The 17,146-nt window shown below is 48.9% G+C and overlaps 4 protein-coding genes across 4 annotated transcripts; 2 read left to right on the top strand and 2 right to left on the bottom strand.

Moving 5' to 3' along the window:
- The first annotated feature begins 2 nt into the window (after positions 1 to 2).
- Positions 3 to 5,488, top strand: LOC108025765 (mitochondrial ornithine transporter 1). The gene is made up of 4 exons (XM_050889511.1): positions 3 to 493; positions 1,407 to 2,082; positions 4,323 to 4,428; positions 4,992 to 5,488. The coding sequence occupies exons 1-4, from the start codon at positions 245 to 247 to the stop codon at positions 5,281 to 5,283; spliced, it is 1,323 nt and encodes a 440-aa protein (XP_050745468.1). The 5' UTR covers positions 3 to 244; the 3' UTR covers positions 5,284 to 5,488.
- LOC108025763 (uncharacterized) lies at positions 5,428 to 7,704 on the bottom strand. The gene is made up of 2 exons (XM_017096357.3): positions 5,758 to 7,704; positions 5,428 to 5,691 (listed from the first exon to the last, which is right to left on the bottom strand). Exons 1-2 carry the CDS (start codon positions 7,561 to 7,563, stop codon positions 5,602 to 5,604), a joined length of 1,896 nt encoding a protein of 631 aa, XP_016951846.1. The 5' UTR covers positions 7,564 to 7,704; the 3' UTR covers positions 5,428 to 5,601.
- Positions 7,705 to 9,710: 2,006 nt separating this feature from the next.
- On the top strand, positions 9,711 to 14,960 carry LOC108025861 (uncharacterized). The gene is made up of 5 exons (XM_017096529.3): positions 9,711 to 10,075; positions 10,139 to 13,078; positions 13,141 to 13,482; positions 13,545 to 14,231; positions 14,301 to 14,960. The coding sequence occupies exons 1-5, from the start codon at positions 10,018 to 10,020 to the stop codon at positions 14,696 to 14,698; spliced, it is 4,425 nt and encodes a 1,474-aa protein (XP_016952018.1). The 5' UTR covers positions 9,711 to 10,017; the 3' UTR covers positions 14,699 to 14,960.
- An 887-nt stretch (positions 14,961 to 15,847) lies between these two features.
- On the bottom strand, positions 15,848 to 16,721 carry LOC108025642 (uncharacterized). Its single transcript, XM_017096178.3, has one exon. It carries the CDS (start codon positions 16,677 to 16,679, stop codon positions 16,002 to 16,004), a length of 678 nt encoding a protein of 225 aa, XP_016951667.1. The 5' UTR covers positions 16,680 to 16,721; the 3' UTR covers positions 15,848 to 16,001.
- Positions 16,722 to 17,146: the final 425 nt, after the last annotated feature.

Raw genomic sequence — 17,146 nt, 5'->3', positions numbered from 1 at the left:
ATTAAACATCGCAAGCACACAAAAAAAATAGGAAAAACACACGAAAAAATTCCGTTTTCCCCCGGAAATCGCTCGCCTAGGGTCAGAGAGGGACAGCACGAGCGACCGTTTCAGCGCCCCATCCCTTTCTCGTTCCCGTTCCCATGCGCGAGAGCGAGCGGGACACCGCCAGCGCTGCAGCGCCAAAAAACAACAACATAGGATATCGACAGCATCATCAACAACAACAACAGCAACGAAGATAATGGAGAAGCCCGCAGACCGACAGAAATCGTACCGCCTCGGTCCATCTTTGGAGGCGGTCAGGCAGCGCCGCCCGAAGAGTCCGCCGCCGGCGGCCGAAGCGCCACCCGGCGAACCGCCCACCGATGACCAGCCGCAGACCCCGCCCATGCCGCCCCCGCCCCCGCGGATCGGCAGCAGTCAGGCGGGCAGCAGCGTGCTGATAATGACGCCCGCCCAAATCATCGAGGCCTACGAACGCGCCCTGCAGGTAGAGTTGCCAAACCCGAAAAAATATCGATATTTTCAGTTCGATCAAGTTATCGTAGTGAAAGTAACAGTAGGGTATACTGATCAATTAATAGATTCATTTTTTTAAAGTTCTCTAAACCGAAGGAGAATAGTAAATGAATTTCATTTCAATGATATTCGTGATCTTTAGATTTTCAAAAATCAAGTTTATCGAATACCACAAACGATAATTTCGATATTTTTAGTCCGACCAAGTTATCGTAGTGAAAGGAACAGTAGGGTATACTGATCAATTAATCGATTTTAGTTCTCTACACCGAAGGAAAATTGTAAATGAATTTCATTTCAATGATATTCGTGATCTTTAGATTTTCAAAAATCAAGTTTATCGAACACCACAAACGATAATTTCGATATTATCAGTCCAATCAAGTTATCGTAGTGAAAGTAACAGTAAAGCTTACTGATCAATTAATCGATTCAAAATCAAGTTTATCGGACACCACCAACGATAGTTTCGATATTTTTTTGGATGGATCATGTTTATCAAATTTTTTTTATACATTGTTTAATATACATACTTTAAAGGAAAATGTATAAAATAGTTGAAAACTAATATGTTATCCAAATTTAAATTATATTTTTGGAACTATTGGTGATCCCAATGTTAAAATCTGCCAACTGATCGTTAATTCAGTCAAATTTTTAAAGTTTAAAAATCTTAACAAAAAATAGATTAAAAAAAAATTTAAAAATAGCTGGTAACTAACTGATTAACGTAATGAAAAATATTGTTTTTCGACCGTTTGAGGTCCCAATTTCGCCAGAGATATGGAGGGGAAATGGGAACACGGTCGCGGTCGTTGAGTAACCGAACCCTGACAACCCTAACGTACCGCTCACCAAACGCCCCCCTTTCCCCCACCCCTCAGGAGGGGCCAGCCGACGGAGAGGCCGACGGAGAGAAGCCGGGCAAGTCGAAGCGCTGGCTGAGCAGGCCGATCAGTGTGAAATCGACGCTGAGAGCCGTTCGCGACGGCCTGCTGTTCGTGGTCGGCGGTTTCCTGCGCTTCCTTCGACGACTAGACATGCACGGCGGCGGTACCGGCAACAATATCAACTTCGTCGAGGGGCTGATCGACTTCATGGCCGGCTCCCTGGGCGGAGCGGCCCAGGTGTACGTGTCGCAGCCCCTCGACACGGTCAAGGTCAAGCTGCAGACCTTCCCGGAGGTGTATCGCGGCATGTGGGACTGCTTTGTGAGCACCTATCGCAAGGACGGCATCCTGCGCGGCCTGTACGCCGGCTCCGTTCCGGCCGTGTTCGCCAACGTGGCCGAGAACTCGGTCCTGTTCGCCGCCTACGGGGGCTGCCAGAAGTTCGTGGCCTTCGTCGTCGGCAAGGAGACCTCGGGAGAGCTGTCCACCGTTCAGAACGCCTGCGCCGGCTCCCTGGCCGCCTGCTTCTCCACCCTCACGCTCTGCCCCACGGAGCTGATCAAGTGCAAGCTGCAGGCGCTGCGCGAGATGAAGCACTTCGTCGAGCCGGCCCATCCGGAGGACATGCGCACGCCCTGGACGCTCACGCGGTACATCTGGCGGACCGAGGGTGAGTACTATTAAAGCGAAGGAAGTCCTCCATGATTTTTATCTCACAAATATACAACATTGAGTTTGGTTATGATAACATTTCCGTAGAATTGGTTGAACTATAAGTATTTCATTATAATAGAACCCTATTTCACATGATCGAAACCCCTAACAAAAATTATTACATTTATTCCATTATAATAGAATAATGTATCAGTATATCAATTCTTACTATCTAAACCCACAAAAAATTATCATATTTATCCCATTCTAATATAACCATATATGATGGAGTCTAAGCTTAAAGAAGCACAATTATTTATCTTATTATAATAGAAGCAAATTTCATAGTCTCAAAATTATCATAATCTCAAAAAGCAACATGCTCTTAAATAAAATTTAAAAATTACATTTAATGTGCAAAATAACCGAGTTATACAAGTTTGAACTTCAGCTACAGTGAAAAAAAATAAAGTTGATTTTCCTATTTTTTTCTGATAATGGTCTTAGGGGCATGTATGTTTGACATACATATATCAAAACTATATAAAAAAAATTTAATTAAATTTGTAAACCATTTTTTTTAACAAAAACTTAAGTGTGTTTGCAAACTGTAATATTTTTGATTGAAATTGATGATTTTCTTTTGTTCAACATTTCGAATGCCCACTGTAGTTAGTAACATGTAAATGCCCAACATAATTTAACATATTGACACTTTAATGTCCATTATGATCGCCTTTATCCCTAATTAATTTGGGGGCGTAGCCTTGGGGAAAGCTTTCGTTGCTCTCGACTCTTGAGTGCTGCGATTAGATTATCTCCGCGCGGCTTTCGGCGATCTTTTTCTTCTAATAATTCACAATTATCGCATCGCAGTGCGCGATATAAACACAGATACGCAGGGCACCCATACACAGGCCCGGGTCCACATGGTTGGGGATGGGATCACTTGGGGTTGCCGGATCTTTTTGGGGGACTGCCAGCGATCTCTGGCTATAAGGCGGTTGAATTCGATTTTAAATTTAAATATTTTTGATAAAATGTTGATAATACTAATGAACAAAAAGGGTATTCTAGTTATTTTATAATGTTTTGGTACCCATCCCAAATTTTGATAAGATATGGCTGAGATTAGGGTGAAAAATCACTCCATCGCTAAAGAAATAAATACCTTATCACATAGATGATTGTGTGGCTAAAAATTATGTGAAACCTTTTCTTAACAATTAAAATGGCATATTCAAAGCATACATAATTTCTTCACTCGCTGATTAAATTACAAAGCTATTATTATCAGCAGCAACTTTAACATGGGATGACTTAAATTACTTGCTGAATGCCAGGGTAATATAATGCGTTGGTAAAAAAAAAACATTGCAAAAGCTGCAGTTTCCAAAAAGAAATGTTGGGGAGACAACGTTTGAATACCCTAGAAAATATAACTCAAATGGGAACCTTTTGAAATATACCATTTGTTATTTAAACTAAAAATGTAGGGGTCATAAAAACTGATGAAATTCTGTATATTAGTTTGCCGGGAACTATAAACTTTTTATGAGCGAAACTGTCTGAAACTTAATCTTTGTCCATAAAATAAGTCATTTTGGAATGTTTTTTGCTTGTATAAAGATTTTACAAATATTTTCCAAATGCTGCTATTATATTTTTTTATAAATCCCTTTTTAATAGACCCATAGTAATCATGTACCTTAAGCATGTTTGCAGCTTTATGCTGACACTTAGAAATATTTTTTAGCAACAATAACAGGAAGGCTATAAAACGCTCGTCAAGTGAGGGATTTTGTAATGCCTCGCGGCTAATCAAATCTAATCGAACCTGAGAAGGCTGCCGCTACTCTCGCTCCATGCTGAAACATAAATAATGAGTATTTACTACGCAGATTGCGAAAAGCGAATTAGGGATTTCTGCGGGGAAACTGATAAGACTATTCATAGCCCAATGGCCTCGCGGTTGGGAACATGCCACGCATCTTGGTGACGTAGTGCGGCAGAGACTAGGGCCCCTTGGGGATGGGGAAGTGCATTGTGGATAGTGCACATGCTGGGGCCACTATCAGTCAAGTGGAAAGTTACTGAAACGCTACGCGATTGACGGCCTCAAGTCGGCAGATCATGAGCACGTTTCCGTTTCGTTTTATTATAGATAGATAGTCCCGTCCTCACGTGCCAATCTCCAGCCAATGTTAATTTTTGTACTCTACAACGACCTGACCCTTTAACCCATTCTCTGCGCAGGCATTCGAGGATTCTATCGGGGATTGAGCTCCACGTTTCTGAGAGAGATGCCCGGCTACTTCTTCTTCTTCGGCAGCTACGAGGGCACCCGGGAAATTCTCCGACGGTGAGTGAAGAAGACTTCCTTGAGAGGATGCTTAAAAATATCCTAAAACTATTTAAAATACAACTATAAACTATTACATACTTTCCTAATTCCTTTATAATTTTTAAACTGCCAGCAAAATTTTATAAGCATCAAATTTGATATTTGATAAGCTAGTTCAACATTTTTTTGTAATTTAAAAAATATATAATTTGAACTGTTCGATGTTAAAAACCTTTCTTTAAAATTTTCCAAAACGTTAACAATCGTCAAAAAAATATTTATTCATTTCAAGAATTAGTTAAACAATTATTTATCAAAATCCTCAAATAACAATCGAGAAAACACAAACACTAAGCAAAGGCCATTCTAAAATTCATATAATAACAATTGTTTACAACCTATTCACTTGAACTTTCTACTTAACTCTAAAGGCAATGGGTTAGCATCAAACTACAGTCGATCCTTCAGAACGCCAACTTCTTTGGATCAAAGTCTACAGAGTTATGGCAGATCGACTTTATACATTTATTAGTTTATCCGGCATGCATCTACCTTGAATTATCTCTGCTTTCTCCCGGCAGCGACGACCAAACTAAGGATGAAATCGGACCACTGCGCACGATGATCGCCGGCGCCATTGGCGGCGTCTGCCTGTGGACGTCCACGTTTCCAGCGGACGTGATCAAGAGCCGCATCCAGGTGAAGAACCTCAACGAGAGCATGTTCGCCGTGGGAGCGGACATAGTGCGGCGCGAGGGTGTCCTGGCTCTGTACCGCGGCCTGCTGCCATCTGTCCTGCGCACCATTCCTGCCACGGCCACCCTGTTCGTGGTCTACGAGTACACCAAGCGGGCGATGAGCGCCACCCTCTGACCGACCACCAGCTGACCACCATCCTCCAAGAACGGGTCCCAGGGAGCGAGACGCTGTGCTAGTTGTTGTGGGCTTTTGGCGCGTGGCCGCGGGCGGTCATCATAAAATATTCGATAATTATTCCTTTTTTTTCTAGATAATTAATAGATCGTAGTGTTGTGCCTGTACAATGTTCAGATAATGCTAATGACTGACTAATATCCAACTTGTAGCCGTCTTTCATTCCCCTGGGTGTTGGCAGTAGGGTTTTCCAGTCTATCTCGTCTAATTCCTGCTAGAATTTTATTGGCACCTGCTGAAGATCATGATTGTGATGGACTAGATCTTGGCCACTTGGCTGAGACGGCGTCTAAGAAAGTCCTGGCGGTCCGCTGCGGTTTCCAGCTCCCGCCATTCATGCCAGTAGATCTTAACGACGATTGTATAGAATATTATTCTCGTTTTGGATAACATTGCTCATGAGGAATCACTTACCACCACAGGCTGGTGTCCCAACTGCTGCAGCTGCCTTAGCTTCATTTGCATTTGCCCTGTGAAACGTTCCTTGTCGCGGATCACGTTGTTCCAGCCGGCGATAACGATGGCCACAGTGGCCACCTGGTCATCCGCCGCCTTGGCCTCGCCCAGCAAGTGCCTGCGGGTGAGAATCTCACCGCTGTAGTCCTGACAGGCCTCCGCGTCCAGGGGCACTGCCTTCTGCTGGCCGTGGTCGTAGCAGAGCACCAAATCGCATCGATCGTACTGCGGCAGGATGTGCTTGAAGGTCACAGGTCGGTGGATCAGGGAGAGAGCCTCCCTTATCTCCACCAGGATGCGATCAGTGCTGCTCAGCTTGTAGCGTTCGTCCCGCTTAGGGATGTACTGCGTGTAGAGGCGTCCCATCTGCTGGCGCTGCCGATCGGTGAGCAGTGCTCCCTTGTACTCCTCCGGACCCAGGAGACGAGCGAAGCCGTCCAGGTGGAAGTACTCCCGTCCAGGCAATCCGCTGCGGTAGGCGTGCTGCACGAGGCGCGGCTCCAGCGCCACGCCCAGCAGCTCCACGTCGTAAACGCCACGCATGGTGAGGAACTGCAGGCAGTTGCTGAAGCAGCGAGGATGGCGCAGTATCTCCTCCATCCGCTGGCGCAGTAGATCGGGCAGTCTGTCGGCTAAACGGCGATCCACGCCAGACGCGGTGGTAATATTGAACAGGGCCATTACCAGGCAGATGCGCTCCACATCCTTTAAGCGGGCGCTGTCCAATTCGCGCTCGAATCTCAGCAGGATGCGTTCCACCAGGGAGTCATTGCAGGTCTGCAGTTCGCAGCCCAGCAGCGCCATGTGCAAGCATGTGAGCAGCGAAACGCGCTGCACTTGCGACTCCAGGGCGCTGAGCAGCTCCTTCAGCGGCTCCACTTGGGGCAGTTTGCTGCTGTAGCGCAGCACCTTGAGCAGCGCCACCAGGGGAATGTCCTCCACGGTGTCCAGCTCGCTGCCCAGCCTCTGGTAGATTTGCGCCAGCAACTCTGGGTTTCTGATGGGCGTCTGCGTCTTGAAGAAGCCCATGGCCATGACGCCCAGCTCGGACAGGGTCATCTGGTCCACACAGCGGGCCAGATTAAGCTCAAAGTCGAACATCTCGAAGACGGGTCGGCGCAGCAGGTTGCACAGGAACATGGCCTGGACCAGCTGCTCGGGCGGCAGTTTGCGCACCTTGCGGCCCAGCTTCTTGAGGGCCAGCCACACGTACTCCCCGATCCTGACCAGACCCAGGCGATACCAGGCATCGCTGGCGAGCAGCAGCTGCCCGCTGGACCAACGCTCGATGCGCCGACAGCACTCGATGTCCAGGGTGTTCCACAGCTCCATGTAGTTGTGGGTTTTCGTCGACTCCGGTGTGGGTAGCTCGGCCAAGGCGCTGAGCGATCCCACGAGCTGCTCGTCCGAGAGGCGATGCAGCTGGTCGCAAAAGCAGCGGATGAAGTCGTCGTAGCGGGCATCGCTAATCTGCAGCTCCAGCCGGATGCAGTGCCTCACCAGGCCGAGAAAATCGGCGTACAGATCGGCGGGATTGGCTTCTCCCTGTGACGGCCGCAGGAAGCCCTCCGTGACGGGCAGATCCTGCCAGGCGGAGTCCCGGGGACGCAGTATGGCGTAGGGTTTCAGGGAATCCATGAGGATCCCGTGGGCGAACTGGTTCTCGCGATCCGCGAAAATCCGCGCCTGCGCAACACTCGAGGCGCACAGCTGGCGGCCCACGCGCCCCACACTGCGCCAGAGGCAGTGCGTCCTTGTCCACATGGCTGGGATCTGATCTTCACTCGATTAAATCAAAACTCAAGCGAAGCCGCGTTATGAAAACATTCGCCGAAAAGCAGGCCGGCAAATCAGCTGATTTCGTGCTGCGCTGCCAGAGCGACGAAAAAATGTGCTCGCATGCAGGGGAAAAAGCAAAGCAGAAGTACTCTGCCCACTGTGCACGCCCGCTGTCGATAACGATATCAAACAAAACGTGGGCAGCGTTGGACTGATCAGTGTGATCAGTGATCGAGATTTTAAATAACATGTTCAAGGTGAGTCAACGGTTAACAATTAAACAACAATTACAGCAAAAGTATACAACATAAATAAAAAATGATCTTTATCAGCTCCCTAGTGCTACAATCAACTTCCCTTGATGAAAAAATCACAAAAACAAATGTATAACTAGTCATCTATACATTATAGATTATACATTGGTATACCCCTTACTCGAAAAGTTAAATCAAATGAATTCGAAGGATAGAATGTAATTGGTAGAAGGACCTCACAAAGTGTATATATCTATATCGACCTAGCAACGTCTGTCTATCAGTCCGTCTGTCCGTTTCTTAGCAAACAAGTCTCTCGGCTTCAAGACTCTCGGGATAAAGCTCTTTTAAACGTCTTCTTTCTATAGTAAGTAGTATATAAGTGGGAACGAGCTATCACGGATAATACATCCTTAGCGCCCATATAAATGATCGATTTGAAAAGTATTAGAAATCATGGTTGCCCTCAGAAGTCTGACTGGGCAATACGTTTAATCCAAGCATCTTTGATGCTTCCATCAATTCAACTCACCCACCTTTGGACTTTGGAATCACTTAAGAAGGGACTAGTCTCAATGGAAAGATGGCCTCGAGAGCTGCACCGACCATTTGCGTAATGTAAGGCGGCTGCTCATTGCTTTTTGGTTAGTTCTGATAGAAAAGGGTAAGAACAAGGTTGTTCCGATTAGCTCTGCTATGATATTTATATCGGACTATCTGAAACAGCTTTTTCTTGCGCTCTGATGTCGGGGTAGAGTCTTTAATTTGCAATATGAATCATATGGACATCAAAATGGTCATACCACCTTCATAAATAGGGCTAGAAATTAAACAGAGATCGTTAGTTCGAAGTTAAAATGGCCTCTGTTTTTGGAACCAATTTGGATCTGAAGTCCAAAGTATTGCCTAGGGTAATGAATATGGTAGTAATATTTTGATCCGTATATTGTGGAGACATACCCTAGACCTCTACATTCATTTAATAGGTTTTGTAGTACTTCCATGTTAATGGTTTGGTCCTTCGCTCAAAGAAATCTTTGTTCTGCCTAAGTAAGGCTAACTGCCAACGAAATAACAACGGAATGCTAAACACATTCCGTAGGGGTCTTTCGTCGAAAGTGTCATTTCTTTTTACCATGAATGCTGATACCAAAAGTTTGTTTGATGAAAGTGTATTACCTATCGTCGTAGACTTGCATGTCCAAGGAACGGTTCTGCGTTTCTAAGCAAGACTTTCGTTAATCTATATACTGGATTGAAGATCGTTAAGTCACCATAAACTGAACTTCCCTACCTAGAAATCCAGGCGGGTGTGGATGATTTGAGTGATTAGTACTTCCTTCCATAAGCACAGAGAAGACAATGGAACGATTTTCACATATGAGATTAGGCTTTCTGTTTGTTTAATAACCAAAATAAGTAATGAGGTTAACGTTGTTGCAGTTTTGAACGAAATGAACTTGGTTTTGGCATTGCAAGAAGTCAACTGCTCCCCCACCGTGTCAGGGACAGATTAGTCGTTTTGGTGTTATCTTGACTGTAATCGATACACGTGCTGGTGCCATCTCCAATATTTTAAGCAAGTCACAGCTGTTTGACATTCACACGTCATCGAAGACCGCCATTGTGGTCGAGCAATGGGCGTTGCTGCCACTTTGCTTAAAACCTATCGGCTTACGAGTGTTAGGGTTGCAGCGCTTGTATAGTAGTTTCACTTTTTAGGCTTTCTTCAATTTTTTATGTTTCCTTATCTTCAATTTGTTTTATTTGGAGCACGTTCTTTAGCTGTTTGCCATTCAGCTGTCGGCGAAAGCGGCCATTGTTGCTTTTTCCCAATAACAGGGCTGCCAGACCGCCGCAAAACAGTCAACTGACGCCCAGGCGGTCTGGCAGCGCTGGCTTGTAGTGGCCTGCAAGCAATTTGCGTTTGGCAAACGCCGACTTTTTGGCGTCGCAAAAAACGCGCTTCTCGGGAAACCTGTCAACTTTTCATTGGCCAGGCAGTGACTCCCGCACCCCTAGGTATATTCCGCAGCCGGTATTGTGCGTAAGGAGTGCAGATCTAGCGGCTAACCCGGCGGTTTGACCACCGGATTGTCCTTATCGGGGATTCTTCGCGTCTTTTGTGCCGGAAAGCGCGGCTTACTTTGGGTCGGCGATCCGTTAGTACACAGGCATCCGGGACATGGAGGAGGAGGTCATGGCCATCGGCGGTGGTCCGCCGGATCCGCTGTCGATCAATGGTGAGTCCGCCAGTCAGTCGCCCCTGTCCTTCAACTTCTCACCCCTTTTCTCCTGCCCGACAGCCGATAAAATCATCACCAAGGCGGCCAGTGTGGACGTGTTCGCCAATCCCTTCATCCAAATCACCCTTCCGGGACCGGAATCGGCCTCGGGACGTGCGGAAGCCGACATCCTTCAGCGGGCCGAGGCGGAGAGGCGTCTCATCGCCTTGGTGCGCCGCCAGCCGGCCTTGTACGATTCGCGACATCCAAAGTTCCATGACGACGTGCATCGCGAGAAACTTTGGCAGGGCGTCGCCTGCCGCCTGGCCATGGATCTGACCAACTGCCTGGCGGCCTGGGCGGAGCTGCGGTACCGCTACCAACGCCATGTGCGCCGCCTGAGGGCCTTCCAGCGCAAGCGCAGCGGCAACCGTGGCCAACGACCTTGCATGCGGCACGAGGAGGAGCTGCTCTTCCTCTATCCCCATGTGGCCCGGTTCCCGCTGACGGTGGAGAAGGTCCAGCCGGCCGAGGTGGTCGATACCAAGGCGGCCAGCGACGAGACTGAGGCGCTGCCTGATGTGGAGTTCGTGGAACCACCGCCCGTGGACATCATCGATGTGGATCTCGAAGATGAGGCCGCCTTCCGCTGCACCAAGGATCAGCGCCGCCTCATCGAGGCCGTGCAGGCCTATCCCCAGCTCTACGACAGCCTGGCTCCCGGCTATGACAATACACGCCATCGCGGCCTCATCTGGGGTGCGATCGCCAACGAGCTGCATGACAAGGCCACCAAGCTGATGAAGAGCTGGCTGAATCTGCAGACACGCTACGAATGGGAGCTGACCCAGCGGCCCGAGCAGTGCGGCAACTCGGAGCTGTGTAAGTTGATGGAATTTCTGCGACCGCATGTACAGCGCCTGCGCGGCACCGTCTGCAAGGCCTCCAAGTACCTGCAGAAGGGCTGGCACGAGCCCATCGAGCACTTCCGCAGCGTGATGTCGCTGATCAATACGATGCGCAACATGCCCGATCTGGTGCAGCTGACGGACGAATCGCTGACCTACAAGGTGAAGCCGGCGCGCTACGATGAGTTCTGGCAGAAGGTCGGCCTCGAGGTGATGGCCAGCTTCGAACGCTGCGAGGTCACCTGGCTGGTGCTGCGCTCCTTCCACCACGAATTGCAGGCCATGCGCCTGGCGGGCTACCAGCTGCAGGACAAGTGGTACTTCGAGAACGCGCTGAGCAGCATCTTCAAGCAGGTGAACGCCCGCACGACGGCCCGTCAGAGCTATAAGCGTAAGCACAACGGGGCCGTGTCGATGCCGGGCGAGCCGTCGTCCAAGATGTCGCTGCCAACGCTACAGACACCGCCGCGCCTGCCACTGGCCATTGTCTATCCGCCCGCCACGAAAACTAGCAGCAGCACTACGAGTAGCAGCAGCAACAGCAACAGCGTCGTTGGAACCAACACGGCCATGCTGCCCACCATCACGAATGTACGGAGCTGCTCGGGCCCCGCCATCACGAACTCCAACTCAAATGCGGCCCCAACCAGCGTTAGCTCAACGGCAGCCTCTGATCCATCTGCTCCCACGTTTATGATACCCAAAATCACCTCCGCCATGAGCGTGGCATCGGGCAATATAGTGCCCATCAAGCTGCCGCCCACGCTGCGAATTGCACCCAAGCCGGTGTCCGCCATGGGCATGGGTGTGCCCTCCATCCCGGCCAATATTCAGCTTTCAGGCGCGAGTATCACGCCAGTGCGTCCAACGTTACCGCAGCGTCCTGGCCTGCAGGTGTCCATTCAGACCAAGCCGACCATACCCAATTCCCCGCAGATGCCACCGGCAGCAGCCTCTAGGAGTTTGATTAGGCCAAAAATGCCGCCGCAAATGGCTGTTGGAATATCCGTTCAGCGCTATCCGCCAGCCTCGGCTCTGGGAGCGCTGCTTAGCGAACCGCCGCTTACGAAACCGATTCCGCCGCCAGTATTGCAATCAGCTCCGCCGGCGCCGGCCCCGGCCCAGCAACTGCCCACTTTGGTGCCCAAAAAGCCAACGAATATGGTGGGCAGCAGTGGGCCAGTTTTGGGAACCGGAGCTCCGATGGTGCGTATTCACCAGCCGGGAGTGCACAGCGGTTGGGATGCCAACAAACCGATGGGATCACTACCAACGCCTTCTGTGCCTGCACCAGCAGCAGCAACCACTAATGCTACAATAAGCGCCAATGCCTCGGCGGCAACATCGAAATGGAATTCACTAATCAGAGTAAATGCCAAGCCTGTGGCAGAATCAGCACCTTTGCCTTCAGCTCCTGCAGCCACAAGCATGAGTACGGGGCCTAGAATAAGTACGGGAGCAACAGTAAGCAAAGCAGCTGGCATAAGTACAACGGCAACGCTGAGCACAGGAGCAGCGATTAGTAAAGGAGCTGCAGCAGCAACACTAAGCTCAGGGGCAACCATCAGCCCAGTTCGAGGAGCAGCCGCCTCAGCCTCGCCTTTAGTACAAGCTAAAGCCAACACACCGGTTGCAACAGCAACAGCAACACCGCCCAGAGCTGCAGCATTAGCTGCCACTGCAACAGTGGACATAACGAATGCAGACGATGTGCCAGAGACAACACCTACGGTAGCCACATCAGCTGCAGGTTCCACGCCAGCCACTGCAAAACCAGTGGCTAATGCACAGCCCAAAGCTAATGAGAAGACCGTATATAATGCGGTCAATGCCGTAGCAACAGCGGCTTGCCAGCCAGACAAGGAAGCAAACAGTAGCTTAGAGATTTCATCAAAGGATATTCACGTGGTGTTGCTGGAGAATCCCGCCACCGGCAACATGCTGCACATTTTGTGCGACAACCAGACCACTCGCTACAATCTAAATATGGTTAGGACGGCGACGCTGATACGCGAGGTGATGGCTGTGCCCCAGCTGCACAAGAAGGATCCCCAGCTGGCGGCCAAGTGTGATGAGTTCTGGAAGATCATCGGCAAGAAGTTTCACATGCCAGGTGGGTAGTCGGTCAGCCTCTAAAGTAGCGAAAACTAATCATGCATCATGTTGCCCTTACAGAGGACGCTTTGCGGGCAGTTTGGAAGTTCCTGGCGGAGAACATCAGTGTGTTCCCGACTATTGCGCCCATGTCGGAGCTGATGCGTCCGTTCAAGGCCAGCGTGAAGGTGTGGGAGAAGTCGCACCGCTTGTTCAGCAAATTTGACGAAATAGCTCGCAAGTACCTATGGATGGATCACAAGGAGGTGCTGCCCGATGTGATCCGCCACTTTCGGCACCATGAGCACCTGTACTGGGAGATGCGCAAGCCGCGGCCTGGCGAAGAGGCTGTAACTCCGCGCCAGTACACGGATCAGGAACGGCAGGAGGTGTGGCGCGAGGCCCGCATCAAGTTCCCCAATCGTAGGTTTCAATTGTGAAATCTTTTGTCCTTCGTTTTTCACTCACGCTCTAACACCTTGCAGTCAACCATCGGGACGTTTGGTCCATGTTTAAGTTCGCCTTCCGCACGTACATGGAGGATCTGGAGCGCGGCATTGAGAATCCCTGGCCGCAGAACTGGTGGCAGGCCCTGGAGCAGCTCAGGTTCCTGGCCGACGTGCGCTACCATCCGCTCGAGCCCTACTACTACATTGTGCACAACAAGATCGCCGAGGAGGTGAAGCGCTGCAGCATGTACGAGGCTCTCATGTCCGCCGATCCCGCCGATAAGAAGAAGCCCACGCCTGCGGCCCTTTTGGCCCGTCTAAGCAAGGAGCCCATGCCCTGGGAGACGGAGGAGGCCAAGCGCTTGCTTACGGGCAAGTTGAGTGTACCGAAGAGCGTGTTTGCGATGAATTACATCCCCGCAGCCCGACACTTGAATCCCGCTGCCCCTCCCATTCCCGTACCTGATGACACGCCCCTGGTTGCAAAGGCACCCGCCGCGGAGAAAGCACCAAGCGACGGCGCCATAGTGCAGCAGCGAAACGGCAGCGCCAAAGCCCAGAAACGATTGCTTGTAATGCAACGCGTCGCCGGCAACCTGCCCACCATCGAGGCCTTCGAGCTGACCCATGTGCTGCGCCGCCATCCGCACACCTTCGAGCGGGCCAGCACCATCGACAAGCGGACCGCCTGGGTGCGCGTCTCCAAGGAGCTAAATGCCACAGGTAAGCAAACATGGAAATGGATTTGAAATATGGCATTTATAATCTACATTTTGCGCACCTTGTTTGCAGTAACGGAATGCCGCTTGGGTCTGCAGTATGCCCTGCGCGAGATGCGCGTCCTGAAGATCACGGACCCAATGCATCGCTGCACCATGGGCCACAAGTACTTCCGGCACATGTCCGAGATCTACAAGCAGGTCAAGCCCAACGGCACGCTCACCGTGCGCACGCCGCAGCAGGTCAACCAATCGCTGGCGGAGCCAACTCAGGAAGTGGATCCGCAGCGATTCGTGCCCGAGATCAACCTGACCACCTGCAGCCCGGGCCTGGTGCTGAAGAACTGGGCCAGTGCCGTGGGCGACCTGTCCCACGACAGCCAGAATATGCTGCTAGGCAAGCTGACACAGCTGTTCGCCAGGTATGCCGAGGAGGCCAACGTCAATTGGGATTACCGGGCACCGCCTTAGCTCTCCAAACTTCTCACACGCCGCACCTAATCTTAGATATCTCTTAAGAACTTTCACCGCTCCATCGACAACCCCATCTCGCTCTCAATTGTCATTCGATACTTATTATTTATTTTATGCTTGCATGTAGTTGCAAGGGACGTTTTTTTTTTGTAAAAGAATTATTTTACGATAAGTAAACACCTTAATATTTGAGTTTGAGTGATTAGGAAACAATAAACTAGACTCAAATAAAAATACAAAAAAATGCAAAGAAATTACATTCCTTATTCACTTTTAATGGAATTTCCATATCTCGAGTGTCCTTGAAATGTAAAACTGGTTTTTCATAATGATTTAGTACCTATGATAGTCCTTAGAGTTGATTGATGCAATTACAACTTACGCAATTTGTAATAACAATATTATTCACCCATAGAAAAATGGTGATGAGGGCGAGGCCTTTTGATTAGGTGGACACATTTGACGGCCAGCGGGACCCGCCCACTTGTTTGGCCTCTGCGAAGACATGAAAGTAAGCCCGGGTAAATTGAGGCCGGACAATTGCGAAACGATTTGATTGCTCTGCTCGTGGAGGAGGGAGATAATAGGACATACGTAAAACACTGGGGGATGATTGCCCTGGACTAAGGGGTGGGGCAGGAACTCAACAAAGAAAACTATTTTATGGCTTTTGAAAATATACATTTCGAAAGCCAGGTTTAATGAGAAAACTAACACAAACAAAAATGAAGAAAAATATATTTTATTTTTCACAAAATGTCATTCATTTTTATGACATTTAGCCATTTTTTGGTAATAATGCTTTGTATCCAAAGATAAAATTTAAACAAATACATACTTCTTAGAAATCGTCACGGTTTTAAATCACCAAAACCAATTTTGTATGCGTCTAAAAGTATGCAATTACTAAAGAATAATTCACTTTTTAAATGAGTTCATTGTACTTGTGAGTTGAATATATATTGTTGCATACTTTTTGACACCTAAAAAATGGTATACCAAAAATTCTGCTGATTTCTGTAGTACCCCTGATTTTTTTGTTAGCACAAAAATGGAATTTTAAAGCGTTTTCTAATTTTGAAAAAAAACCTAACCTGCAACTTACGCAGTAAACATTTTTTCTTTAAAAGGGACGACATCTTAAGGTTATTTTGTGAATTTTTCCCAGTACCTTCATATGTATTTAATCTAAAATTACGTTGCCTATTCTGAAAATATTTAATGATATAACGAATATTAGGGTCCGAGTCCTTTGCGAATGAAAAATTGAGTTAAAGAAAATATATAAGAAGCCGATTGCTCAACAGCAAGATGCCATCTCTTTGGAGCGCAGGCGATGAGCGCCCACCAGCCGAATTCTGGGAGCTGCTAGAGATGAAGGCTTCTCTTTGTCCACCGACCCCTCTTCGTCCCTTGCATCCTGCCCGCCCAGCAACCGGTCGGGAGATGAGGGCTTGGCCACCAGCCGATTGTAGATATTGACCGCCAGGGCGGCGAATATATGATTCACATTGGCGCCACTCTTGGCGGAGGCCTCGCGAAAGGCGATGTCCCGGTGATCTGCGTAGTGCGCCGCCTGCTGCTGGCTCACCTGGCGGCACTCCAGGTCGTCGCACTTGTTGCCCACCAGCAGGACGTTGACCCTGTCCGTACAATTGCGCCTGATCTCCTCCAGCCAGCCATCGATGCTCTGGAAGCTGCTGGCCGACGTGGTGTCGTAGACGAGCAGGATGCCATGGGCACCCCGGTAGTATGCCGGCAGCACCGACTTGAAGCGCTCCTCGCCGGCGGTGTCCCAGATCTGGAGCTTCACCACCTTGCCGGCCACCTCCACGGTGCGCACCTTGAAGTCCACGCCCACCGTGCACAGGTACTTCCCGGTGAACCGGCCGTCCGAGAAGCGCATCAACAGACAGGACTTCCCCACGCCACAGTCGCCCAGAATGAGGATCTTGAACATGTACTTGTACTCGCTCATTATCAGTCGGGGTCGTCAGATATCTCAAAGGGGATAGATTGAAGTGACGTACTTTTCCCGGGTTTTTCAGGGTTTCATTTGGGGAGGCGTTTCAGTCAATCAATCTATTTTGGATTTAATCGAGGACTTTCGCTTGGGTTTCGTTCACTGACATTGTAACATTTGAGTCCAACAATTTTCGGGTTACGCAAAAATGGAGCACGAAAAGCGAAAAAATGTCATCCCCCTTTAAAAAAATTTTCGAATGTAGATTGTAAGAGAATTCAACCACAAACTCATTAAGGAATCCCACTTCAAAATCAGAGTAAAATTACTCATGTTATGGATTTTAGAAGTGTGGTTTTGGGTCACCATTCTGAAGACCATCGGTTTTGCTGAAAAACCGAACATGAAAATGGGTCAAAATTTCGACCCTCTTTAAAAATAAATATTTGAATGTAGATTGAAAGAAAATTCAACCACAAACT

This window comes from Drosophila biarmipes, chromosome X (genome assembly GCF_025231255.1).
Source record: "Drosophila biarmipes strain raj3 chromosome X, RU_DBia_V1.1, whole genome shotgun sequence".
Classification (NCBI taxonomy): Eukaryota; Metazoa; Arthropoda; class Insecta; order Diptera; family Drosophilidae; genus Drosophila; species Drosophila biarmipes.
This window is presented reverse-complemented; position numbering and strand designations above follow the sequence as displayed.

Bases quoted from the DNA above. Each gene is read 5' to 3' on its own strand.
- LOC108025765 (XM_050889511.1), top strand. From the start codon at position 245: ATGGAGAAGCCCGCAGACCGACAGAAATCGTACCGCCTCGGTCCATCT. The intron at 494-1,406 runs GTAGAGTTGCCA...CCCACCCCTCAG, and splicing joins CCTACGAACGCGCCCTGCAG to GAGGGGCCAGCCGACGGAGA. The intron at 2,083-4,322 runs GTGAGTACTATT...TTCTCTGCGCAG, and splicing joins GTACATCTGGCGGACCGAGG to GCATTCGAGGATTCTATCGG.
- LOC108025763 (XM_017096357.3), bottom strand. From the start codon at position 7,563: ATGTGGACAAGGACGCACTGCCTCTGGCGCAGTGTGGGGCGCGTGGGC. The intron at 5,692-5,757 runs GTAAGTGATTCC...ATCGTCGTTAAG, and splicing joins TGGGACACCAGCCTGTGGTG to ATCTACTGGCATGAATGGCG.
- LOC108025861 (XM_017096529.3), top strand. From the start codon at position 10,018: ATGGAGGAGGAGGTCATGGCCATCGGCGGTGGTCCGCCGGATCCGCTG. The intron at 13,079-13,140 runs GTGGGTAGTCGG...TTGCCCTTACAG, and splicing joins CAAGAAGTTTCACATGCCAG to AGGACGCTTTGCGGGCAGTT. The intron at 14,232-14,300 runs GTAAGCAAACAT...CCTTGTTTGCAG, and splicing joins CAAGGAGCTAAATGCCACAG to TAACGGAATGCCGCTTGGGT.
- LOC108025642 (XM_017096178.3), bottom strand. From the start codon at position 16,679: ATGAGCGAGTACAAGTACATGTTCAAGATCCTCATTCTGGGCGACTGT.